This window comes from Asterias amurensis, chromosome 1 (genome assembly GCF_032118995.1).
Source record: "Asterias amurensis chromosome 1, ASM3211899v1".
Classification (NCBI taxonomy): Eukaryota; Metazoa; Echinodermata; class Asteroidea; order Forcipulatida; family Asteriidae; genus Asterias; species Asterias amurensis.
Genome location: NC_092648.1, coordinates 19,120,953 through 19,147,498, shown reverse-complemented (window position 1 = coordinate 19,147,498; position 26,546 = coordinate 19,120,953). Strand labels below are relative to the sequence as shown.

The following is a 26,546-nucleotide window of genomic DNA, read 5'->3' as shown; positions in this document are numbered from 1 at the left end:
AGGCCCTCTATTGTCAGAAAAGCACCATTCACTAGTTTTTATGCTGTCTGCATGCTGCGCAAATAATAGTGTGTGTAGTATACTACTAGTAGTGGTGAGATGCAGTACTTGGGATGATGACGGTGGTAAGCTCTTTTCTGAATATAACTTCTTCTCTGTTAAAATACTGGATCAACTTTAAGAAAAGATAATTCTCCAAGTGCTGTACAGTCATTGATTGAGTTGTGAAACACATGCCGTACTGCCGAACGAACGTGCACACCTAATAATTCGTTTACCTTAGTTTTGTTTAGTTACTTACAATTTACAATTACATTATTTTAATTCGATACAAACAATACGTTTACAATATGCAACGTTTGCTACAATACATTGTAGATTACATACAGACTAGACATGCTCAATAGAGAATCATAGTAACACATCATTCTATTGAATGATGGTGTACTGTAGGTTAATGTCACAGTGCTTACCAACCCTCCTAATTACTGATGCAGTGATAGACTGTCAGGCCAAAGAGAGAAGTACTTTGGTTTGTATTTCTTTATGAACCAAACTTTTGTCTTCATTTCAGTTTAATTAACGTGTGCGGTCACAACACAACATTCAAGACAGTTTACTCTTCAAGCAACCTCCTGTGATCGGTATCAACCAAGGCCCATCATGAGTTGTGGATCAGCATTGCGACTGGTGCTGAGTAACGCACCCACAGTGTGTACTTGCTGCCAATATGCATCAAGTGTGTCACAAAGAAATTTCAGGACAATCCTCAGCCCTCTACGGGAGCAAGTCACATACTCGCAATACAGGCAGATGTCGTTATTATATTTTCTCAAGAAGCTACCTCAAAGATTTAAGGAGTTCAAGAAATTTGAGGCTAATGTGTGAGTGTATTTCTGTTTTGATTAAATAATTCTTTCTTAGGAACAAACAAGGAATACAAACCATAGCCCACAGTTCTTTTAACACGAGTAAAACTGGAGAAGCCACCAGCTGTGCTCAATGCCATGGAATTTGGGCCACTGTTGATGAGATAAGCTTCTACATTCAGTTTCTGTGGGGGTAATTTGTGCCCAGGTATGTATGAGTCGTTTCTGAAAGGGCAAGGGCATCGAGGCAACACACCTTCATACCTCTGTGAAGTATTAGGCTTGCTTGATTGACCATGTAACACATACAATAAAAGAATGGTGTGACAAGGGATAGTTGCCCAACTTACTTCACTGCTGTGTGCAAATCATGGGAGGATTTGTGGATAGTTCAAGTCTGCACATATAAAGGGGTTAGTTATCCTACATTGTAGATGCAGGATACAATAAACAATTTTATAATTTCCCTTTTTGGTTTTGAATTTCATTTTCATCCTAATGCAGCACCAAGAGTGCTAAGAACGAAGAGAAGTACCCCCCTGATGTAGCTGCGTTTCTCTGGCTGATCGACCTCAATGGTAAAGTGCGCTTCACCAACGGAAAGTGGTACAGCTCAGAGTCCAAAGGCCTGCTCAAACCGCCCCCTATTGACGAGATAAAGAGATTGAGCATCGATGCGATCGATGCAAAGGAAACACTTGTTGACTATAGAGGCATGTTAAAAATTAGTAAGTAGTGATTTAAGGATCGACACTTACTTCTCAAAGGGCAGGGAAGTTATTTCCCAGTAAAACTTCCTTCTCGACGACAAGGAAGTTATTTCCCAGTAAAACTTTCTTAATGGCAAGGAAGTTTTATTCTCAGTAAACAGCTTCCTTCACAAAGAGCAAGGTAGTTTTTCTCAGAAAACCGATTACTGATTAGCAAATAATTATGGGGTCCTACATTCCTCAATCCTCCACAATCAGACAATTTCCCAGAAAGGATATGTTCGGATTTGGAATCTTTTTTATTTTAAAATAGTCTTATACCGGTAATTGTCTCAAAACCTACTCTGCTGACATAGTAAAATATATAGCGAGACAAGTTTTCAAAAAAATATGATCTACCCAGCAAGTAGATATACACATGGTGTTACCGCAAACCAAATATTATACTTTGATACCTCACCATGCAATGCCTCAAAACCCATAGGCTAAAAGAAAATCTCTAATTAAGAAATCGTTAAAAAAGAGAAGATAAATACTGAGAAATCAGACTAGGATAAAACACTGTTGTTATGCAATATTTCTGTCCCCAGATTTAAACACATGCTGTGGTGGACATGCTATGTAGTTTTATACATTTTTGATGTTTTTCCCCTATTTTTCTTACAGCTAGATTAAAAGAGCTGAAGTTTCTCAGCCTTGAAGGGTGCCCCTACATTGATGACAGCTGTCTGGCTCGCCTCGTACACATTCAAGACTCACTCACACATCTAAACATCAGCAAGTGTCCACAAATTACCGAGCATGGATTTCCTAGTTTGACTCGCCTCAGGTACGTTCTCTTTTCAAACGGACATATTTCTTGCACCAGTTTTATCAAAGGTAGGGTCACACTTTGGTAATGACACTGAAAACATTGTGTAGATTTGTTGTTAAGGCCCTACGGTTCATGAACTCCTCCATAAACTCAACGCTATTTCATCATTTTATAGTTTACTTCATTTATTAGTTCTGGTTGTGGAGCCAATGACTCTCAGAAAAGCGAACTTAATCACTTTTTGAGCCAAGAACAAGATGGAGAGAAGATAAGGAAGGAAGTTTCAGTTTCAGTCAAGTGGGGACAGAAAAACCCGATAGACCTTATGCATTGACGTCATCTAGCCGCCATCTTTGAGGTCAAATGGTGACGAAACAATCGAAACGCACATAGATTGGCCAATGAACAACCTCCTTTTGACCTCAATGCGGGGGCGCCGTACTGAAATGACGTCATGTGCATAAAGGTTTATCCAGGCAGTGCCCCCAATGGGATTCGGACCAGGGTCCCAGTGGTGGAAGGCAAGGCCAGATACCACTACACCAACCTGACCTCCCGTTCTATTTTATTTTAGGAACTTGAAGAGGATCAACATGAGCAGTCTTCCGAGGGTACCCCATAGCAAGGTGGTGGCCAGTATGCTGGAGGATGTACTTCCAAATCTTAAAGTTAGTGTAATCACTGAGGAGGTAGAGTACCACAGGAGACAGAGAGACAAATGGAAGCTGCCACCGGTCTCGGAAGAAACAACGCCAAAACAGGAGGAAAAATCAAATTAAAGACTATATCAAATTTTTAAATGGTTTATTTTATGCCTGTGCTGAGAAACTGCTCTCAATTGTAAAGTACACTGAAAGAGAGGCAGGCCTGGAATTACATTGAGGTCATGACCTTTAGTGACACAGGGTTCCATTTTACAAAGAGCTATGACTGTGATCTTGAGTCCTAATTAGTCTTAATTGCTAAGCAAAGTGTGATGTTACAATACAAATCTTAAGGAATAAATTTAAGAATTGCTTGAAAGAAGATTCTGCTTAGCTTATTGATCAGCTAAGCAAGAGTCTTTGCAATAAACATGCACATGATAAAAAGTGATTAACTGGTAGTCCTTTGTTTGTTAGCTAGGTTCTTCTTGTAGGCAGGATGAGAATTGCAGGTCTTTTTTAAATTCAAACATTTCGTTGCTCTGCTTGCGGGGTGTCAGGGACGAAGAGTCTTTGGCGGTTGACTCGAGTTCTGTAATTCACAGACTGGGGAATCGAATCCTGGCCTGGTCACACATGACACTTAGTCCTTGAGCTAGACACTTTATCACTATTGCTTCCCTCCACACAGGAGTACAAATGGATACTAGCGAGTGTATACTGGATCAATGAAATTTACTACTTTTTATTTGGTAAAACAAAAGTTTAACTTGATTTAGTTGGAAACAAAATCATGCTTAATGATCTCTTCTCTGGTGCCGAGGGCACTGTCACCAAAAAGCTTCCCTGAAATCTACTACTCATAGGGTTCCCAAAAGGTTGAAATGCCATAACTTCAACATACCTCCTTTAATTTGAGAAAATGGAATTAGCTGTTGCAAACTGCTTACGGACCAAAATGACCTTTACCATAAATGCAAACAAAGTTAATTGCCTGATGTTTCAACCCTAGCAGAGTCTTTCTCGAAGGAACACAAAAACAACAAAATGTTGACCCTTGTTTCAGACCTTGTTGTCTGTGATAGTTCTCACACTGTGTAATGCTTTTTTGGTCTTCAAAAATGTTGTAATGAATAAAGAGATATCTTCAATCATGTTAAAGTTTCAGCTTATTTTTATTTGTCACCACAACAAAAAAGCGTGAAAAATTGAAATCAATAATTATTCCTATGCATTCATAGCTCTTATAAAAAATATCAGAATGATTTCACATCATAACAATATAAAGGGTTCGACAAACGATCTTTAAAAAATACCTTTTCATTTTAGCATCAGGTTTAAGTCGCAGTAGGCTGCAAACCAACTTCAGGATTCGCTTGAATTTGTTGAGTAATTGCGAGTAATTCTCAACCAAATCTTGACTTGGTTTGAAGTCTGTTATCGTGGTGTTTTGTCTACCTGATAGCCATGCACTAGTGGATGGATTAACCTCCAACATTAACGTTTGATCTTGGACTTTGAGCATGTGAACGCCAAAATGCAGGTGAGCTTTGCATGGCTGATGCAGATAAATAACTACGATGTCAGACTTGAAATGAAGTCTAGGCCAATAATACATCTGCTCAGTGCTAGATACCCAATTTGCATCATATTTTGTTGCTGCTTATTTCTATACAATCATTATACGCATGAGTGATTAGGGCAATGAAGACTAATTGATACTTTCAAGACTATGTAACTTTGGCCCTGAAGAGCAATATTTACTTTTCATTATTTAGCAAAGAAAATGCATGTACATTTTAAAAATATCTCCCAAAAGTGACTGAAAATAAACATTTTCATTTAAAGTCCATATTTTCCAGCAAATGTATAAAGCCTGGTTCATACTTCCTGCGAATGCAATACCAATGCTTGGTGTCACAAATTCGCAACAAATTATATTTGCAACAAATAATTTGCAACAATTTGCATTTGCAGGGAGTATGAACCAAGCTTTATGCCCCCTGCACCAATGCCATGTGCAGCTTATGTCTGTCGAACGCTTCGTCACCTAAAAAAAAAGGACTACAACGTTGGGGACATTGGCTCCCCAAATGGTGCATCCAAGATTCTTTTGATGATGACCTTTGAACTGGGTCAATACATGAAATAGTTATTTTTAGTCTGTAGCATCATTTTGAAGTCATATAGAAAGAAGGGGAAACTTAATAAAATAGCCAATAAAAAAAACATGTACACTATTTTTGACAGGGTTAAAAAGTTGTTTAAAAAAAATGTCTAAACTTTCAGAGATAGATTGACAAGAAACTTGAACAACAAAATGGTCATGGTGGACAGTTATACATGAACAAACCAACTGACCAACATACATTACTGAACATCAGACTCCATTAGATCATGGGGAGTGGTGAAACCATTTTTATTTGGGGGGGGGGGGGAAAGACAATTTGGGTGAGCTATTTCATGTATCAAACCATCCATTTGTGCCCCCCCTCCCCACCAATGGGGCGATTGCGTGTTTTTGTTGCGGCCCAGGACATGGAATAGCCTTCCTAACAACATCAGACAATCAACTACAATACAGACAAGTTAAGATGTCACTCAAATCTCACCTGCTTACAAGAGCTTACTGTGTGGCGCCAAGAAAACCTATCATTTGAATATGGCGGCATATAAATGTTACGATTAATTGACTGATGAAGTGAGGAGACGTGTTTGTTTTTCATATTTAAACAAAGCTACTTTGAGCAACCAGTTCTATCGGAGTCAATTCAGTTTGCTGGATAAGCTATGCATGCACGGTCCTTGACGTACTGATGGATAAAGGAAGTTGGTGGACCGCCAGAACATTACGCTGGACCACATTATTGTGCCAAAGTATTTTGAACATTCCAGTGGAACCTTCCGTAGGAACGTTCCATGTGCACGCTCTACTTATCCGATCCAATTAGAACATTCCTACTGTTCAAACTTTTGAGGCACTCCCTATTTTCCCAAGATAAACATGGACAACGGGTGTAAGAAACATTGTTTTTCTTGACTTAATTTTTACTTCATATGTTGAAATTCATTGCAAAGGTCAACATATGAAGTCTAACAAAAAATCATTCTGACAAAACCGAATAATATACCTGGGGTCGATTTCACAAAGGCGGTCCTAACTTAGGACTAGTCCTAGGAGTTTTTGAAAACTTATAGCTAGTCGTAAGTTACTCGTCCCAACTTGAGATAAGACTAGTCTTAACTCTTTGTGAAATCCACCCCAGCAGCCACAAACTTAAGATAACACCTTTGTGAAAAGTAGAACTCATTCCTTATACCAATCAGGCCCCTCCCCCCCCCCCACCCTGACAATCACAATTTCAATTTTCCCAAGGAAGTATCTTAACGCTATTTTCAAAAACCAATTACATGTATCTGCACTTTTCGTTTATGTACACATAAATAGATCACTAAGTTTGGGTTCCTTGCTGTCAAACCAACCCAATAGCCGACATCAAAATAGCCGGGCCCCAAAACCGAACGTGCCCATGATGGCTTGCCAGTAGTAGGTTCTCCAGCCGCTTTTCGTTCTTTCAAAGTCTGCCGACGGGATGCCAACTTGAGTGAGGGCTAACTTTGTGCAGTCTGATTTCTGGGATAACACGATGGTGACTGTTGAGTAGTGGGCTGTTGTAGAAACAGAAAAAAGAAATAATAATAAAATTTCTATAACAGCTGAGCAAAATTCTTACAACTTTGTCTGTACTTTCGGAAAATCAAATGCAAACTATTGATGGTTTTTATAACGAGAATAAAATTGTACACTATTCTTGATAAAATAAACTCACCATCGGGCCAGGTCTTGAATCTCCAACGTTGGACAATTTTGCATGGCTCCTGAAAAAAATATATGTTCCCAAATTCAAATACTTAGAATTGGAAATGATGTTCCGTATTAATGTCTTCATAATTTAACTTTTAAACAAAGTCTTTGGGTAATCAATAATAAGTGGCTTTGCACTACAAGGTCGCACAAGAACACCGGAAGGAATACAAAATGTGCAAAAAAACAACCAGTAGAAACAACACATACTCAAGATTATAAAAACACATGGCATTGCCGCAAAACTTTACCTGATAATTAAATATTTTTGGGGTTCAACAAAAACAAATTTATTGAACAGCACAGCACATACCAAGACCTGATGGCACATTATAACCATTTGGATTCATCAAAGTCAGAGCTACTAGCTACAAACAGACTTGAATGGGGACAGTTATCCAAGTAGGCCGTTGGACACCATGTCCTAAGCAGCTAAGTAACGCCCGTGCGCCAGAGTCGCGCCGAACCAAATAGATTAGAAGCGACTTTAGGTCGACCCAAATAACTTCTTGTTTCAGACAGGCGAACTTAATATAACATTTACATTGGCTCGGCTCATGACAAGATCGACGTCTGAAACCAAGGTGCTCCAGAGTCGTTCCATACAACTGCAACAGTTGATCTTTTGACTTCTAGCGCGTCCAGTCGCTCCTAACTGTTTCAGACGTCAAACTTTGCATGTACTTAACTCAGAATTTGGATCGGCGTGACTCTGGAGCGCCCGTCTGAAACGGGTGTAAGTCAGGATTCGATTCATCTATATAGAATAAGATAGTTGAGTTTTCTAGTTATGGTGGGAACAGGATCATGATAATACAAACTCACCAACGAAACAAACTCTCCAGTGACATTGCCATCAAACAATCTGAACTTGCCCCCTGCCACTGGCTCCAAAATGGCCTGGCTTCTTGTGAATGCTGAAACTCTCTGTCCAAAAGAAAACAGTATTGAGAAAGATTATCAACATACCAAGTCCTTGTCTGTTACTGTCTATTTAAACAGTGCTTTGATGTTAACATATTGTAGCATCGACCAGGGGGTACAAGTTGCTTTAAATGACACAAGAATACAAATACTGGCTTTTCTGGCCCTTTTTTCAGAGGTTTATTTACACTAAAAAAAGTCATGACTTTTACACAAAGGCCTAAGCCAGAGGACACCCTCTCTGGCAGCCGTGTTTCCCGATCGGCCTGCAGGGGCAACCAGCAGTGCTCTGATGGGAGTCGTGCTGGCGCCCCCAACCGGTCAATTACCAGCCGTTACAACGTACTACATAGTTTGTGACAAATCAGAGGATACAGGTAAAATACAGCAATTGCCCTGAGAAAATATTTTGAGAATTTTAGGAAATGTTTTTTGTTTACCTGTGGGTCTGTGAATGTCATATAAAGCTCCTCTGCAGAACACTTGAACTCTTCATTCAGCTTGAGAGTTGTTGTGTCAATCTTAACTCCGATCTGGATGTTCTTCAAGTTCTCTTGGTTAACTTGATTCTGGTGCGTAACTTTGGGAGATGCGACCTGGACAACAAAAGGTGAAACAAAAACAAGATACATTAACCCAATAGCAATTACGTGCAACTTCACTGACAGGGCAGGGAAAAGTCATCGGATTATTGCAGTATCTGGAGCTCATACATAACTTTCGCTGTGATTATATTTTGTGTCCCAAGTATTTTCTGATGTAGATGATAAAACTATTTTTAAATGATTTACACATTTTTTTGTTTACTTTCACTGAATTGAAGCTTTTAGATTCTAAATACAATGACACATCAAATAAGAAAGAAAAGAATGGTAATCGCAAGTGCAGAAATAGACCAATCCAGTAGGCTCCGCCAAAGACGCACGTGTGAGCACGACATGTTGGCTCTCCAATGCCTTTCTGCACAACTTTGCCGCGCGCACCAAGATACACGCACGCATGTCGGACCTTCGTTGCGTTGTGATTGGTCAATACGCAATGGGGCGGAGCTTAGTGGATCGATCTATTGACAGTATGCAAAACCATCAAGTCGGGCACAGACAAATTGGGTCAATAAATCCTTTTTTTTTAAACCAGTTATTGAAAAAGATTGAGAGGTTAGAATTAGGTACCTTTGGTGACACTGATGGAATTGATGTGCCAGATTTGGACTGAACTTCAGCTGAAGGAAGAATCATTCCTTTACTACACTCTGAAAAATAAACAAAAAATAATAGTACACTATTAGACTTGTATGTTCAGGGGTGCCAGTCAGAAGCCTAATACAAAGGTCCCAGTCCCAGTCGCTTAGTCAAATTTTGTCTTTGTGTAACCAAAGTTAGAATACTTCTACAGTTTTGGGAGAAAGATACAAGAAGTTTTTTATGTTTTAAAAGCTAAGACTTTATACAAGATTTTTAACAATAATTTTTGTATTTTAGATAATTTCTTAATCCTAACACAATACAGCCTTATAAAAAATATATTATGGTTTGATTTAACATGCTCTTCAAACCCCCTAATGAAAAGAAAACTTATAGGAGATTAAGTCTTATAGCTTTGAACATCCTTTGTAACAGTTGCAATGTTGCATCATAAACCCTAAGTCACTTCTGTCTATATATACAACTATCAATTTTTAAAGAGAAACTCACTTAAAATACTAAATCTACTCTTGATTTAAAAAATAAAAAATAAAACCAAAAAAATTGTAAGCTAAATATTCTTACCTTCTTTCAGGAAATTAAGGTATTTGCCAATCTGTTCTTGGATGAGCTTTGTCCCTTTAAGACGCGTTATCTCCTTCAGTATTCTAGACTCCTCCGTATTCTTCTTCGTTGTGACGATAATCTTGAACAACAATTAAGACATTTTTTAATAATGTGATCACTTTGAGAATTTTCAGACTACTACAATTCCTCTACTTTCTCACCACTCAGGGATCTGTTCGCTTCCCTTGTCTGATTTTTTTCACTTCTTCTTTTAGCAAATCATAAGAAAATAGAAGTAGCTGTAGGCAAATGTATATGGGATTTAAAGTCACCTGGGAGTGGTATTTTTTCAAAATAAAGCTTTTGTCACTAATATATGTGTTTTGATGAGTGGAATGTGAATAAACAGTTATCTAAGGTTTTAAAAAAGCAGTTCTTATGTTATTTACAAATTTAAGAGTAGACCCCGACCCGAGAGGGCGCTGTTCGTGCAGTAAATCGAGGCAGACTTTGCCTGTAATGCGTAGAGTAAACACAATTGCAAAGTACATGTACGGACCAAGTCGTGAGTTTGTACGTTTCAAAAAAAAAAATTGTTTTTTTTCTGGCAATGCCGACCAGGTGTATTGCTGCTGAATGCAGAAAAACACTTTTTGAAATATACCAACTAACGACTTGGACGTACATGTACTTTGCACGTGTGTTTACTATACGCATTGCAGGCAAAGTCTGCCTCGATTGACGTCACAAAAGGGGTAGGCGGAGTCAGCCCTGCAAACAACTTTATATATTTTTTAAACATATAAATCGTGACAAACAATTACTAAAAAAATTGTTTTATTGTTCGTAAGCATATACTCTTATGTTTGAAAGAAAAAAAATTCTATTTCCAGGTGACTTTAAGGCATTGCATGGTGAGGTATCAACATATATTTGGTTTGCAGTAACATCATGTGTGTGTCTACTTGCCAGGTAGACTTTGTTCTTTAGGAAACTTTCATGCTATATATTCTACTACACACTACCTACTGACATTGCAAACTGCTTAGACAACAAAATGACCTAAAGAGCATTCTGCATCTACAAGGGGCCAATCGCATGCATGTATTAAAATTACTCTTCAACTTACATCGATCTCGTCCACGTCATTTTCATCACTTATGTTTGGGATTTCCACATTCCCCGTCAGTTCAGTAGTGCAATCCTTTAGGTTACCTGGCAGACCAACAAAACAAGCCTGAATTAAACCAAAGCACCAGAAATCCTTCTCCTGTCTTTGTTTGATGTTGATCGACTCTGTAATGTAGTACAATCGGCTCTTGTTATCAAGAGCACTCTTAAAAAGCAGTTATGAAAAGTATACTCTGAAGTAAACAAATTAATTTTTCTACTTTTTGTTCCTCTGCTTTTTTAAAATGAGTTAAGCTGGCCAGTCCCAGCCACTTGGTTATAACGAGAGTCCACTGAACTACAACGCTAAATGAAACTTTGCTTGTCATGGAGCAAGTTATATTATCAATCTTATTTCCGTCTACTTGTTTATATGATGTAGTTAAATCAGTTGAGTGAAGTTTTGATAGTTTGGCTGGTGTTTTTCTTTGAACCACATTTACATTGAAAATTGCAATAATGTACATTTTATAATATGCCATATCTGTCATAAGTTACACTTGAATTGTAAAATTTGCAGTAAAATGTTAAGACTGATTGAAACCACTTAAAACCACTAATCCTTGCACCTCAGAATGAGAAAAACTTCAGTTTGGGAGCAGGTATGTACATTGCGGACACATTCTTTGAAGGACAGTTATGATGATGAGATTTATGTCAACAAGACAAACAAACAGGTATACCTTTCCATTCCAATTTGATGTTCCATTCATAGAAGAAAATGAGTTTCCCTTTTCTGTTACTGGCAGAGGCCTCTCCATCTATACTGTTTAATTCCTTGATCAAGCATTCACCTGCAATCAAAACAACAACCAACCTTAAAGGCAGTGGACACTATTACTCAAAATAGTTATTAGCATAAACCTTACTTGGTGACGAGTAATGGGGAGAGAAAACATTGTGAGAAACAGCTCCCTCTGAAGTGACATAGTTTTCAAGAAAGAAGTAATTTTCCACGCATTTGATTTTGAGACCTCAAGTTTAGAATTTGAGGTCTCAAAATCAAGCATCTTAAAGCACACAACTTCGTCTGACAAGGTGTTTTTTCTTTCATAATTATCTTGCAGCTTCGACGACCGATTGAGCTCAAATTTTTACAGGTTTGTTATTTTATGCATATGTTGAGATACACCAAGTGAGAAGACTGGTCTTTGACAACTACCAATAGTGTCCACTGTCTTTAAAATACAATTTGATTTTTACCCTTACAACTGGTGTGTAGTAGAAATACACCTCCAAAATTCAAACAGATCAGACTCAGAATAATGGATAACGGACAAACCTTTGTCATCTTTAATCTTCAGTCCAACCAGAAGTTCTTCCAGTTTCTTCTTAGACCAACTAGACACATCTCTCTCGGTCCTGTTGATCGAAGATATATAAATTATGAATGGAATGATTATTGTGTACGCAATCCCAGTTGCCTTAGACACAAAATTGATAGGTTAAATAAAGGCAATGAACACTTTTGGTAATTACTCAAAATAATCGTTAGCTAACCATATTAACCCCAACTGTTCGCTGTATGAAAGACTTCTAATTCTGTATATCATACTAACTATGGTGCCTAGAGAGGCACAACAATATTCTGTATTTTCTGATACAGCGCAGAGAGAGTACAATCACCGTCCGTGACCAACATGCCCACAAATCACGATAAATTACACGTATGATTATCTAAATCTAGACCTATGCTGTGGCTATATAAGTTATATATAAGTATTTTAAAGCTTTGTTATATTAATTATTAATGATTATTAATTATGAGTATTATAATTATATGACGTCCTACTCCTACCTACGTCCTAGTCCCAATTAAAACTCAGTTTTTGAGGAGAATACAAAAGGAAATGGAGGAAACTACATCAGTAACATCAAACCTTCACCCTCCTCAGCTTTTATTAGGCTAAATAAAAACAAATATTTATAATATATAAAAAATTCCCTGAAAAATGTTGGTCAAATAAGGCATTTCTCCTTACTTTTTCTTGTTACGTTGAGGGCGCATGTAACTAAAATAAGTTTGCTTTACAATTTTCACATCAACAAGAAAAAAGACAACATAACCACTGCACAACATTAAACGTGACTGAAGACTCCACCAAGACCAAGAAAAGAAAGGAGCGACAAGTTCATACTTACCAGTGCCAGTTATTGACATTTGTGGCGTCCGAGCGCTCCTCCACGATCCATCTTGGGTCTCCTTCTCCCCACTTAGCCATTGTGTAGAATGAACCGAAAATGACTCAGTGAGTAATTTGATGGAAGAAACGTTGGAAATTTCTCGAATTTGACGAAACACACAAACACACTACACGAGTCTCTGCTGTCGGCGATGAACTTCTGTAGCGTGCGCCCTCTGGTGTCAATTAATTACCAATTCATTCGTATCGCTGGAAATAATTTGTACGCGCGCCCTCTGTTATCACGTGAAATTCATGTGGTCTTCTTGTCCAAAATCATATAACTATGTATGTCACATACAATGAAAAATGGAAGTATGATCTCGTTCTTTTATTTCGCGTTTCCGTGCCTGGTTGATTTTGCTGAATGGGCAGAAAAAGGCAATGTGGAAAGGCAAAAAAAGGGAAACTATTCCTTCCCACAATGCCTTTCGCCCTCTCAGCAAAATGAACCAGGTGGATGGGCGGATTTTTATTTAGTGTTTTAATCGACGGTTCTTTTTTTTGACAAGAAAAAGGTAAGATTTTTGTTATCGATCAAATTGAAAGATCAACAACTTTACCTCACTTAAAATCAATGTAAATAAAAAGTTACAGCCCTTTACACGGCAGGTATATCGACTTCCGTGGAGGGTCTCACCCAACAGGGCCCAATTTCGGAGAGCTGCTAGAGCACACAAATTTGATACCTTCCACGCACCACCACTTGTTCACTAATTTTTTACAAAAAAAGAGATATCTCAATCTCTTTGACTTTTGAGGTAAATTAGATAATTTTGTCATATCAAATGAAAAAGTGTTGGCGCCACACGGAAACTTGTTGTTTTGCTTTTGAAATATGGTTTGAGTAGGAAACTAACTTGGAAGAAGTTTGTAAAATTTGGTTTGGCCTTGGAGCAAAAACAAATCTTGTAGTTTTTGCGATATTGTTGGTATATTATTAGTTTTTATTACTAATAATTATATTATAAGTTCAAGTTGCCCACCCCCCCCCCCAAAAAGTTTCAACGCAAGGTTATTTTATGTTTCCTACCAAACAGATACAAAAGTTACAATTACATCTTTATATTCTTAGATCATGCAGGTAGATGCTTAGATAAATAAAAACTTGGACGACATCTGGATGAAATTCCAAATCAATGTTAATCAGACTTTGTTATTATGGAATAAGTAGTTATTGGGGCCTTGTTGTACAATTTGTGTTCAGGCTCTTGTTTTCAGGTGACCAGGAGTTTGGAATAAAAACAGAATAGTTGACGACTGTGGTGTGAAATTTTGCGAGCAAGACTGCTGCTTTCTTGGGAGATTGCTGTCTCCCGATTACTCCCCATTTAAATTGGACCTTATAGTCCCATCAGGAGAGCAGTTAGTCTCGCGGGGGCTCGTGGGGCCGGGGGGCTATTCAACAAACTGTCCGGACACAAGCCTAGGTGATTATTGGCAGAAGACCAAAAGTGTCACCATTACAAAATGGCTAATGACTTTCTGTTTTGTACAACAATTAGTATATAAAAGTAGTTGTCCATTATTCATGTTAAAACAATTTATAAGCAAACTTTATAAAACACTTTTTCTTTTTTCAGATTTGTTTTCTTCCTTTGACATGTTGTAGACTTTTAAGAGCCATTCGCCGGCAGTGAGCAGACTTTGTACGTCTGGCGTCGTTATTTTACTTGTAGTTTCTACATGCTATGCAGCTACAGCACACAACAACAGGTGAGTATAACAACGAGCTAGTTCGAGCCCATGGTTCGAGTGAGGCACTATTAAGTCGACAATTGGTCAATGTTCCATGGTTACCTATGCATTCAATACATTCTGGGTACCAGGCACAATCAACCAATGGTCGACTAGTGCCTCGCTCGAACTTGTTCAACATTGTAGTTGACTGATTGGGAAAATGTGAATGGCGAACAAATGGCGGTGGAAAAAAGTATACATTTTACCATAAGTCTGGGCATTGTTTTTGTAGCACTAAGGTCTAAGGTGGGATATGACCAAGTGCCAACCTTTGCAGTTACACTGATTCTAGGATTAACAAGTCACAAATCAAGGCAGAAAGCACCAACGCCTGCAGGTTTGAGACTTCTCAAGAGTAGACCAAGAACTGTCCTGAAGTTCTAGAGACTGAAACCTTAGGCCCATCTCACGCAAGGCAATTCACTGGCAACCACTTCCAGGCAAGAAAATGCATTCACATTTCAATGTTCACATTATATTTCTCGGGGATCATGAGAGATTGTTTGAAAAATGACCGATGTGCTACCATAGTGTTCCTGTAGCATGCACTGCAGTTGGCTCTTGACTGTGGAACAAACTCTCAACATCTTAGATGTATCACAACAATAGCACTGCATCCAGAATGGTAGTTCAGGGTTAAATGCTTTTAAACATAGTGAATTGAGAGATAGATTGTAGTGTGATGCTGATGATATTAAAGATGTGCTTTAAAAACAAATTGGGCAGAAAATATTGCTTAACAATTTTCTGCTAAGCAAAATTGAGCAGGTTGTACTTGTGACATGTCAGTATGGCTGGAAATCTTTATTCTAGTAAGCATAATTTTATTGAAGTTGGGCCTTGGAATGTTTCTTGTCTGCTTGAAATATTTCAAACATTGTTTTTGTACACTAGAGATGGAGATAAATTTTCTGAAGACCCGCTGGAAAATGTCAAAGTGTCCATCGGTGAAAGTCGCCTTATTCATGTCACAGATGAAAGGTACCTGTCCGTTGCGTGGACCATCGGAGACTTAAGAAAACACTGGCACAATGTTAACCTGAGGTAAGAATTTCCAAGTTGCAGCTCCCTCCCCTTCCTGCCAGCCTGACCCTGACGGAGAGGCCTTCAAACGTAGTCACTCAAATAACACAAATAAGGGAAGACAGAGCATTGAACTCTTGAGAAAACGGTGTGATTAATACCATGTGCCAGGACTTGGTGTTTCCAGCCCTTACTTGCGGGATTATTAAACGATGTTTAAGATGACAGTAGGCAAGAAATCCCTTGGTTTTAATGATGTTGCTGAATGGCGATAAACCGATACATCAAGCCAGGCCCAATTGCCATTGACCAATCACAACCGCGAAATCTGATCACCATTTAAACCGTTTGGTGATCTTTGCACTAATGGTGATCGGGTTTCGCGGCTGTGATTGGTCAACTGGTAAGGAGGCGGGGCGTAATGGATCGGTCTATTGGAAAAACACAGTCTCATGTTACAAAACATACAACTGTTACCTACTTGGCAACCCTGCACAAAGATATTGACAAAATAGGGACTCTTAGGGAGGCCACCCACATAGGGCTAGATAGCACAGTTGGTAGAGCACTGGCACATTAATCCGGAGGTTGGTTGGTGGTTCGAGTTCAACCCAAACCATACTTGAAAGAACATTGATGAAGCCTAGGAGGGCGAATGATACTCTGATTTTGTCATCCATGAAAAGGAAAAGCCAACAAATAACCTGTCCTGAAATAGTTTTTTAAATTGTTTGTAGAACTACACCTTAAGAGAGATTGGTTGAAGTTTATACGGTGAGACAGTCTTTTGTTTTGATTGTTTAATTCGTACAGCTCTGTGTTACTCCAAACTCTGGCCAAAGGACTCTCCCCTTCATATTTACGCTTTGGTGGAACCAGGGCTAACTTAGCCACCTTCAAAGAGAAATCATTGTCATCGAATGCGAGAATGAAAAAGTTTTTTTTCACAGGTAACAACCATATTTTAACTTCCCAAATCCGCAGGCCTGGAACTATGAGGAGACCACAGAGGCAATGGGTGTATGTTGCCCACGGTCTTTGCCTTGGTGCCCCTTCAAAAGTTTCACATAGACTTTAAGGTTTTCCAATCGAAGTGCCCTTTGCATAATGAAAATGGCCTTGCCCTTTCAAAGATGAAATTCCAGGCTTGAATCCCTCTCAGATTCTGAAAGAAAATGAAAACTACACACAAAACTACTCACAACACTACTTTCAAAATGAAAACTATTCTTAAACCCAACATTCTAATGACTCGACCAAACCAGCAGTCCCCTATTATGTCTGAGACCTTTAGAACAATGAGAGCTCTAAGGTTACGCTTTTCAATTGTTTCAACAAGGAAAGGAATGACAATAGAGTCTTTTGTTTGCCATTTTACAGGTACTGACTGGGACCGGATCAATGATTTCAGCCGTTCTGTGGGTTGGTCATTTATTTTTGACGTGAATGCATTTTGGCGAAGAGACAACACCTGGGATCCAACCAACTTTGAGGCTCTGTTGAAGTATAACGATGGTAGAGGTTACAACGTCACAGCTTGGCAGCTTGGAAATGGTAAACAATATTGTAAATAAGTTTGTACAACAAGAAAGATTGGTTTTTGTCAGTGTAGTGTCTATTTCTAGGCAGCATTATACACAAAGAAATTGTGTGTGAACACTTACAAATTCTGTACATGATGAAAACTTAAGTTTTCAATTTCTAATCCTGTTGATGAAAAGTCTGGTTGCTGTCACCAGCCTTTTTTGTATTCTTCTTGCTGTGTTCGAATTCTGTTCACTATTTTGCCCAAACATGCCCCCTTGGATTGTTCACACATGTTTTTGCAACACATCTATCTTCATTCAATTAAGTATCTGGATCAAATGAACTCACAGAAAAAATCACTTAAAGGCAGTGAACACTATTAGTAATTACTCAAAATATTTATTAGCATAAAACCTTTCTTTGTGACGAGTAATGGGGAGAGGTTGATGGTATAAAACATTGTGAGAAACGGTTCCTTTTGAAATGCTGTAGTTTTCGAGAAAGAAGTAATTTTCCACAAATTTGATTTCGAGACCTCAGGTTTAGAATTAGAGGTCTCGACATCAACCATCTAAACGCACACAATTTCGCGTGACAAGGGTGGTTTTTTTCGTTCATTATAATCTCGATGACCGATTGAGCTCAAATTTTCACAGGTTTGTTATTTTATGCATATGTTGAGATACCCCAACTGTGAAGGCTAGTCTTTGACATTTACCAATAGTGTCCACTGCCTTTAATTAAATAAACCTAACTGATTAAATTTCCTTTGTGTTCTACATAGAGCCGGATGGCTATAAGCGTTCTATGAATGTTAGTATCAGCCCCAAACAAGTTGCTGCAGACTACATTAGGCTGCAAGAGGTCTTGACCGTGAGAGAGAAAACGGCCAAGTCTTTCATCATCGGCCCAGATGTAACTAAGCCTCACCAGAAACTTGAGAGACAAAAACTTGAGGGACATCCGATATCATTCTTAGAAGGGTAACTGAATTTGACTCTTAAGATGCCTCTTGCTCTTGCTCGTGCTATAGCCGCAAGGTACAAACAAAATAATTATATCATAATAAAGGATTAAAACAGGTTTTAAGTTACTTGCGGTAAACCTAACGTCCGTCGATATATCGAAAATACTCAAAAACTCGATATTTTTTTGACATCGAAATCGCCGATATCACTTTTATAATCATATCGTAATATCGGATTTTCGATATATCGAAAATAATTTCGATGTTTTGAAAATTTCGATGTTCCTAAATGATATCGAAAATACCAAAAGAGTGTCCGATTATTTAAAAGAAATCTGTGTTTGAGTACTAGAAAAGCCGTCGTCGTTATGTAGTTTCATCATTTTGAGTTGCCGTATTAAATAAAATACGTTTTACAACCAAGTATGTCCGCTTGTTCTTTGTGTTTTCGCCATCAGCCGCCGGCCCGCCGCAGAAGTTCACGACCCCGCGGCGAGCGCTCGGTAAAACCTCAAAAGAAACCGCCGCTGCTGCCCCATCGGCTGTTTAAGATGCAACTTCCCATTGCGCATGTGATCAAAATCAATGCGTCTTCACCCCGCAAAAACTTCCCCGAATCAACAAGACAAAACAAAACAAGGAAGAAAACAATCTTACGTTATATAGTAAAATAATCTTTCTAACAATCCAAGGTTTCGTAATGGCGTCATTTTGGTCAAATAAAGCCTACACGTTGTGTTGTTTTCGGTAAACAAGCTAACATTTCCGAGGAACTTTATGCTTCGCAGCACAGACCACGCTGTCGGCGGCTATTGCGTGCGTACCAGCGAAGACTATGCTTTTGTACGGTTTAAGCGTGCACACCAGCGTGTATGGTTATTGCAATTCGGGGGGAAAACCCGTTTGCCCAAGCATGCACAGACACGTGCAGTCTTTGGTCAAGGCGGTAACGCGTGATGCACTGCGTTATTTCGACAGTAGAGGGCGTTCTAGCATTCAATGTTTCTTGCCTTTGTTATAGAATGCAAAGTAAAAAGACTACGAGCCTTTATTGGAGACTATGTGACTGCATGCTGCGTGCGTTGTATATTGTGATCGCGGAGTGGTAGGTCTGTGTTTTGCGGGACTTTCTAGTGATTTTTTTTTCGATGATTATCTCAACCATTTTCAACCGTAAAGGTAGTCCGGGCGCCCGTCGGACAACTTGATTGACACTTCTACGTCAATGCATCGGCAACTGACACCTTAATGTCGGCGAGTCACGCAACTCACAAAGGCTCTGTGTCATTTTGAGACGGCCAATCATGGCCAATCACGAATCGAGAATTGTGGTGAGCGTTCACCAAATGGCCAAGCCAGCGGTAGCGGCGATCATACTTTGTTGTAAAACCAGAAATAATCGGGGCGGTACTACGCAATTTGAAATTGTTTGAACTACAAACAACTTCGGGGGATCAGACAAAAACAGGTTGAAATGTAACCCTATTAAACTGTCAGTCTACGGTATATATATTTCTACCTCCATGAGTATACCAAGTGCTGTTTTTAGGCTTCCATCTTGCGCGCGGGAAATACTCGATATATCGAGTATACTCGATATTAAATTTTCGATATATCGGTTATGGGAAAAAACCGACATCGACGGACGTTAGGTAAACCAGTTGTGTCGAGTTGAAGGCATGGTCCTTTGTCGCACAGGTACAACCCTACAAGGGTTTAAATGGCTGGTTAAGACCAAGTCTAATCGTAAATGCCCTTTTTGTTAAAAAGCGTAAACATTTTTGGAAAATCTGTAAAACTTTTCTGTACATTTTCCTTTTCCTGTCATAACCTCGGGCTCCGTTCTGTGAAGAGTCAAATTGCTCAACGGTTAGGTGCACGCGCCGATGCTAACAGATTTTAGATTGGGTACTGGGAAGATTGATTGCGTTACACGTAAATTAGCATCTGTGTAAACTTGTAACGCCATGGTCATGTGAACTTCTCTCGACCAATCAGACTGTCCCAGAAGACAATCAGAGCTTACTGATCCCAAAACGTTGCGTTGTCAGCCACCAGCTCTTTTCAGAAACAGCACCACTCAAAAGAGATTTTCCCATGGTGTGCTACAGCAACCCACACCTAATCAAACAGACTGTCCCAGGTATTTATGAATTATGATACTATAAACCCACAGATTCCTTTCCGAGTGTGGCAACTGCACAAATGTGACAACCTTTCACAGTTACTACCTCCAAGTTAAATCAGCCAGTCTTGATGACTTTTATGATCCTGCTGTCCTGAACACTTTGGCTTTTGAGATCCATGAGGTGAGGAAGCAGGTCAGAAAGTATCGACCACATCGTCCAAAGATCTGGCTGACAGAAACCGGAGACTCTGTACCTGGAGGAGTGTCAGGAATTTCTGATAGATATGTCGGTGGTTTTCCGTAAGTTTCGCTTATTTAAAGGCTGTGGACACTATTGGTAATTGTCAAAGACCAGTCTTCTCAATTGGTGTATTTCAATATATGCATAAAATAACAAACCTGTGAAAATTTGAGCTCAATTGGTCGTCAAAGTTGCAAGATAATAATGAAAGAAAAAAGACCCTTGTCACACGAAGTTGTGTGCGTTTAGATGGTTGATTTCGAGACCTAAAATTCTAAACTTGAGGTCTCGAAATCAATTTCGTGGAAAGTTACTTCTTTCTCAAAAACTATGTCACTTCAGAGGGAGCCGTTTCTCACAATGTTTCATACCATCAACCTCTCCCCATTACTCGTCACCAAGAAAGGTTTTATGCTAATAATTATTTTGAGTAATTACCAATAGTGTCCACTGCCTTAAAGTGCGGTTCATACTTTTTGCACATGCAAATGTGAAGCTTGTTTGACGCCACAAATCTATTTTTCGCTGTGAATGTTGTGCAAGACTTGAGCAAACTTCAACTCGAGCGAATTGTTTGTTTCAAAATCCCATTAACACAAAGTAGGACTTTGAGTTTTGGAGTCCGTGTATAAAAAAGGGATGTGCTGGGACTCTAGGAGCCATGCATGCTAAAGGCTGATGTAACAAGGTGGGATGTTCCACCCCACAAGTCAAAGCAGCTCTTTCTTTTGTTCTGAGTAATATGTGAAAATGTTTACCAATACTGCTATTTTCTGTTTTACTCTTCATCAGCTTTTTAGACAAACTTGGAACAGGGGCAAAGAATGGCTTAGATGTAGTCATGAAACAGCAGTTCATTGGAAGATTTTGTGGACTTGTGGATAGTACCAATACTGAGGCGAGACCTGTGAGTAAAACTTCTTTTCCATTTAACAATAAAGTTTCAATTTCTGTTAAATAGCCTTTCATTCGGGACTTCAGCCCTGTAGATTTAAAGAAAGGGCTGGAATCCTTGTTATTCTAGCCTCATTGTTTGTTTCCTCCAGTACCCCACTTGACCAATTTGCTTCTTTTTGACGAACCTCACTAATAATTCAGAGGCCCTCAAAATGTCTGTAAATTACAGGGTTTTTATGGTCGTCAGTTTATGGAGTATCTACCAATCTTTGACCATACCTTGAAGACTTCCTCTAAACCAAGGATTAACAATTTGAAAAGTGATTCCTCATAAAAAAACCCACTTCTAATGAAAGCATTTCAAATTAAGTATTGTCATTTTGACTTCTTTAGGTTTACTGGGTGGCGTACATTCACAAACGGCTCGTTGGTGAGAGAGTTCTGAATGTATCAACAAACATACAGACTGAGACTCTACGTATCTACGCCCACTGCACCCAAACAAGGTATATTTATAATGCAGTCTCCAAAACCTTCTTATTTCTACACCCACTGCACCCAAATGAGGTATGTACAGTACATACCCAAAACCTATACCCTCTTCACCCAAACAAGGTATATTTATAATGCGGCCTCAAACCTTTTATGCCCACCGCACCCAAACAAGGTATGAACAGTACACCTAAAATCTATGCAAACTGTACCCAAATCTGCCAGCAGAGGGCGCCAGCCTGCCAGGCTCCTTGATGGAGCCACCGGTGGGCCTGTGTTGCATAAAAGCCTTTAGATGTGTGGAGAGTAGAGAAACTTTGTCCAGTTTTCTTCATTGTTGTTTGAAACCAGCAGAGGAGTTACAGTATTAGTACAGTATTGACCCATTTCACCTGACGTCATCATCAGAAAAAAATCTTGAATGCGCCATACTGGTGGGAAATTTCACTGTGCGTTTTCATATATATCTCTATGCCTAGAGTATGCTGTGCGTTATGCAGTGAAGTGCGCATTTTAGGCAACGCGGCGTTAATACACATAAACCTAACTGCCCACCAACATGGTAAGTGGGATCAGTCGCGCGTGTGACGCGCGTGCAAGGGGTCAATACTAACTGTATCTGCATAAAGTGGTAATGAGACTCTTGGTGCTGTGGTATGATTAGGCGTTACACTAACAATAATATACACAATACTCTAACCCCTTGTTGCGGGATCACAACAATAACACTGATATAAACTCCTAAAACCAAAGGATTCAACCTGCTCATAAAAAAGATGTGACAATCTCATAAAATGTGTTATAATTCAAAACGAAACCCCAAAAGGCAAATAGACCTTGTAAGACACCATAGTCAAAGTAATATTTCACAGCTGAATATCACTGGGTTCAGTGTGACAAACAAACATGAGCACGGGCTACCCATTGAGGATTTAAATGAAAGGGATTTGGATTTGGGTGTTTTGACAGAGCGAGGAGTCTCATGCTTTGCTTTCCAAAACCAATGGAGACATGGCTAAAAATTGTGTCAAAACAACGCGAGAAGTCCTCAATGTACGGATTTGACAAACATTTTAGCAGGCAATGCTATATTTGCGTCATTGATGAATTTGAAAATGCTTCGTTCCTCTTTCAGATATGGCAAGTACAGTCCTGGAGCTGTGACTTTGATTGTGATCAATCTGCACAAATCAAACAGCTATCAACTCGATTTGCAAGGCACCATTGGAAATAACAACAAAGAGGAGCACCTGATGACCCCTAGTGGAACGGATGGCATACAGGCTAGGTAAGTAGGCTCGGCTGTAATATGGGGGATATCCGAGGCAACTTAAAAGTTGGTTTTACCCATATACAGCGATGTGTGTTAGCACTGTATATTCAGTACTTTCCTGAGCTCTGTGAAAAAAATCACAGGCATATTAGTCGGGCGGGATTAGAACCCAGGACCTTTGCAATTCTAGAGCATTGTCTTACCAACTAGACACTGTCCACCGAGATTGCCTGGTAGCTAGAGGCAGTTCAAATCCTATATTTTAGCACCGGGTACTGCACTAGATGTTAAATTTGCATCAGGGATAAAGAATACTCAATTTAGTTTTACCCTGATACACCGATGTGGGTTAGTAGCACTCGGTGCTTACTTGAGTTCTGTGGAAAAATCACATGCATATCACTCGGTTGGGATTCAAACCCACGACCTTTGTAGTTCTAGAGAAGTGTCATACCAACTAGACCACCGAGATTGCCCAGTAGCTTGTTGCCTTGCATGGGTCTGTCTTCATCTTCAATGCATTTTTTGGGGGAAAAAAGAAGAAGCACAATGCACAGCAGATCTGTGCAAAGAGCGCGTGTAGAGATCACAAGGGGTTTTCGCAACAAAGGGTTGTAGAATGCAGAGCAGTCACCGAATGAAAGACCATAACTCAAGCCTCTATTACTTCACCCCCTCTGCATTAGATATGTGAGCCTTAACAACATCAAGCTGGAGATGTTGAATGACAGACAGTTCCCTGAGCTGAGTTCGAGACTCCTAACACCCAAACAGACGATCAAACTTCCCCCTTTGACCTATGGGTTCTATGTAATTCCAAAGGCAAACCTTAAAATATGTAAGTAAACTCCATCCACTTTAAGGTCATTGGCAATACGGAAAAATTGCAAATTTTAAAGCTAACGAAAGAAACCCAGATGTTTTTCCTTTGTTTTATTGTAACACAGACAGTTAATGAATGAATTGTACTATGACTTGTTGACAACAGTACCATTGTTTAGGATTTATATGCAAATTTTGTATACACTGATTTTTTTTATAGTATAGTAATTTATACGTATTTATTAAAGTAATTTTAATTTTATCAAAGTTGAATTTATTATACATATCTTGATTGAATTTTGTTTAATTAAACAGGCGTCTGGTAATTAATTTGATGCATAGAGAATATTAAATGAAGGCAATATCTCTAACAATTAATTACCATCAAAAATATTTTGTTGATAAAGCTGTTGATAATAAATAACATTTTAAGAAACGATTCCCTTCCAAAGAATGTGCTTTTAGAGAAAGGGAGTTAAAAAACGTATTTCAATCTGAGTAAATTTACTGCATGGAAAGTTTCTCAGATTGTATATTCCAATTACAGATTATCTTTTCCTGCCTGGACATATTATTTCGCTTTTTGGTTTTGTGGGCTCGTTCAATGATGAATTGCGTCACACCCTGTAAATATAATGTAGTAATGGGCAGGTGGGTCCTTGTTCTCTGTAATATTTGTAGCTGAAATATGATATAATTTTTTAGAGTACAGCTTTTTTAGTTAAAGTAAAAAATAAAATAAAACAAAAATTACAGGGGGATAAAACTGTAAGAGTAAAACAAACTGTACAGGAATGTTGATTTTGGTTTTACCAAATATTCTTTATCCCGGATGCAAATTTCCATCTAGTAAAACTGTACAAGCATGTATTCTGGCACCCACTGTGAGGGCGTTTTACATACACTGCTGTGCATGATGTGGTCTTGAGTGTTATTATAGTCAAGAAGGATGTAACGGAAATGCACTTTGTTAGTTTAGTAACAAATGCACTGTGAATGGTTTGCGCTGGTGACAAAAAAACCTTCAAACAAAATGACAAGGATCTGTTTAATAGGTAGAAATTTGCAGTGGGATAAAGAGTGTTAACTTTGGTTTTTATGAATAATTTCCTCTGTGGAAAAAAACCCACTTCGGTTTAACCCATATACACCTATGCAGATGAGCAATACATGTATATACTCAGTACATGGATCTACTTTGAACAGAGGGTTATATGAAAGCTTGTCCCACTGGGCCATCCATGCATGGAGCCAATGTGGACTAAAATGCTAAAAAGGAGGGCGAAAAATGATACTTGGGTATCTGCTAGTCAGAATACCATTACCTTACAGGGCTTGAACCTAAGTTACACTGGACTACAGGAGTGAGGCCAGTGTTTTTAGCGTCGGGCCAGTAAACTTAATACAACCGGACACATCCCTGACATCATCTTAAATTTTTTAAATTAGGTGCAAATGTTGAATTTTAGTCTTATAAATATCTTTCAACTCTTTAACAGATGTTATATTTGCATCGGAGATGAAGAATATTTTTTTTTTACCCATATACACGGATGTGTGCAATAGCACTGTATACTCGGTACTTTCTGAAATTCTTTAAATTCTGTTGATTATGTAGTTTTACTTATTAGACAAAAGAGAGTTATAAACCTTCTCTTAGTGGTTTTTGAAATAAAAACAGTTTAATCATGACAGTGTTTGTCTTCTTCTTCTCAATTTACTCGATTTGTTGGTTTTGTAAGAAATTGCCTGGCCCAGTAAAGTTTTGAGCTACGCCCCCTACAGTCTCGTGAATCCCCCTCCCCTAAATTCGAGCCCTGTATAGGGCCATGTCATCCATGAGCCATGATCAACCATAATGATGAGAAGGAAACAAAATTAACTGTGGAGCAAGAGTATTAGCAAGCTGTACCAATGAGGAAAGCATACAAGTACATCATTTGATGTTACATTTTGCTTGAAGGTTCCTTATCGCCTGGGTAATTCCTTATCCCAAGTACCTGAATATGAGGGACTCCACCCAAACAAGCTTGCTTTTAGGGTACACCCGCAACTTCTCTCTTCCCCACAAGTGTATCTAAAGTACCATTATGTGTATTATTGTGTAAGCAAATCAATTGGATGGAAATATCAACTGAACTATAACCAGGAATTGCCCTTAACCTTTTCAGTGGCTAGCCAGCAGGACCAGTTTTAGATTGTCACTTCACTGTTCCACCAACTTTTTCACCAGTCCATATCACATTAAAAAGAAATGTTTTTCAAAACTGATCTAACCAGTAAGCAGCCGGACCACTTTGAGAGGATTTGACCGGTCTCCTGGTGTTTTAACTTACTACGTTTGGCTAAAACACCCGAGGACTAATTTAACAAAACTAAACCATTTGTTTGTATCCCATGTTGTTTTATGGCATAACAAAAAAAACTTGTCTCTGTGTGTGCTTATCAAAAAGCTGCACTTCGTGTCGTTCAATGAACTTTGCTGTTGGGACAGGGACACGATGGG

The 26,546-nt window shown here is 38.9% G+C and overlaps 3 protein-coding genes across 4 annotated transcripts; 2 read left to right on the top strand and 1 right to left on the bottom strand.

Annotated features, from left to right (window-relative positions):
• The first annotated feature begins 84 nt into the window (after positions 1-84).
• LOC139943774 (distal membrane-arm assembly complex protein 2-like) lies at positions 85-4,078 on the top strand. The gene is made up of 5 exons (XM_071940974.1): positions 85-125; positions 575-884; positions 1,374-1,597; positions 2,246-2,408; positions 2,968-4,078. Exons 2-5 carry the CDS (start codon positions 664-666, stop codon positions 3,170-3,172), a joined length of 813 nt encoding a protein of 270 aa, XP_071797075.1. The 5' UTR covers positions 85-125; positions 575-663; the 3' UTR covers positions 3,173-4,078.
• A 1,386-nt stretch (positions 4,079-5,464) lies between these two features.
• On the bottom strand, positions 5,465-13,090 carry LOC139942234 (activator of 90 kDa heat shock protein ATPase homolog 1-like). 2 transcript variants are annotated; one of them, XM_071939367.1, is made up of 10 exons: positions 12,890-13,090; positions 12,030-12,109; positions 11,431-11,541; positions 10,707-10,792; positions 9,596-9,716; positions 8,999-9,078; positions 8,267-8,422; positions 7,728-7,829; positions 6,868-6,916; positions 5,465-6,706 (listed from the first exon to the last, which is right to left on the bottom strand). In XM_071939367.1, the coding sequence occupies exons 1-10, from the start codon at positions 12,967-12,969 to the stop codon at positions 6,534-6,536; spliced, it is 1,038 nt and encodes a 345-aa protein (XP_071795468.1). In that variant the 5' UTR covers positions 12,970-13,090; the 3' UTR covers positions 5,465-6,533. The 2 variants fall into 2 exon arrangements, with proteins under 2 accessions (XP_071795468.1, XP_071796053.1); XM_071939952.1 differs by lacking the exon at positions 6,868-6,916 and having other exon boundaries at positions 6,518-6,706.
• A 56-nt stretch (positions 13,091-13,146) lies between these two features.
• LOC139941381 (heparanase-like) lies at positions 13,147-25,732 on the top strand. Its single transcript, XM_071938253.1, has 11 exons — positions 13,147-13,245; positions 14,543-14,646; positions 15,565-15,714; positions 16,507-16,643; positions 17,074-17,247; positions 18,005-18,203; positions 20,364-20,615; positions 21,349-21,463; positions 21,847-21,959; positions 23,081-23,233; positions 23,905-25,732. Exons 1-11 carry the CDS (start codon positions 13,240-13,242, stop codon positions 24,062-24,064), a joined length of 1,563 nt encoding a protein of 520 aa, XP_071794354.1. The 5' UTR covers positions 13,147-13,239; the 3' UTR covers positions 24,065-25,732.
• The last annotated feature ends 814 nt before the right edge of the window (positions 25,733-26,546 follow it).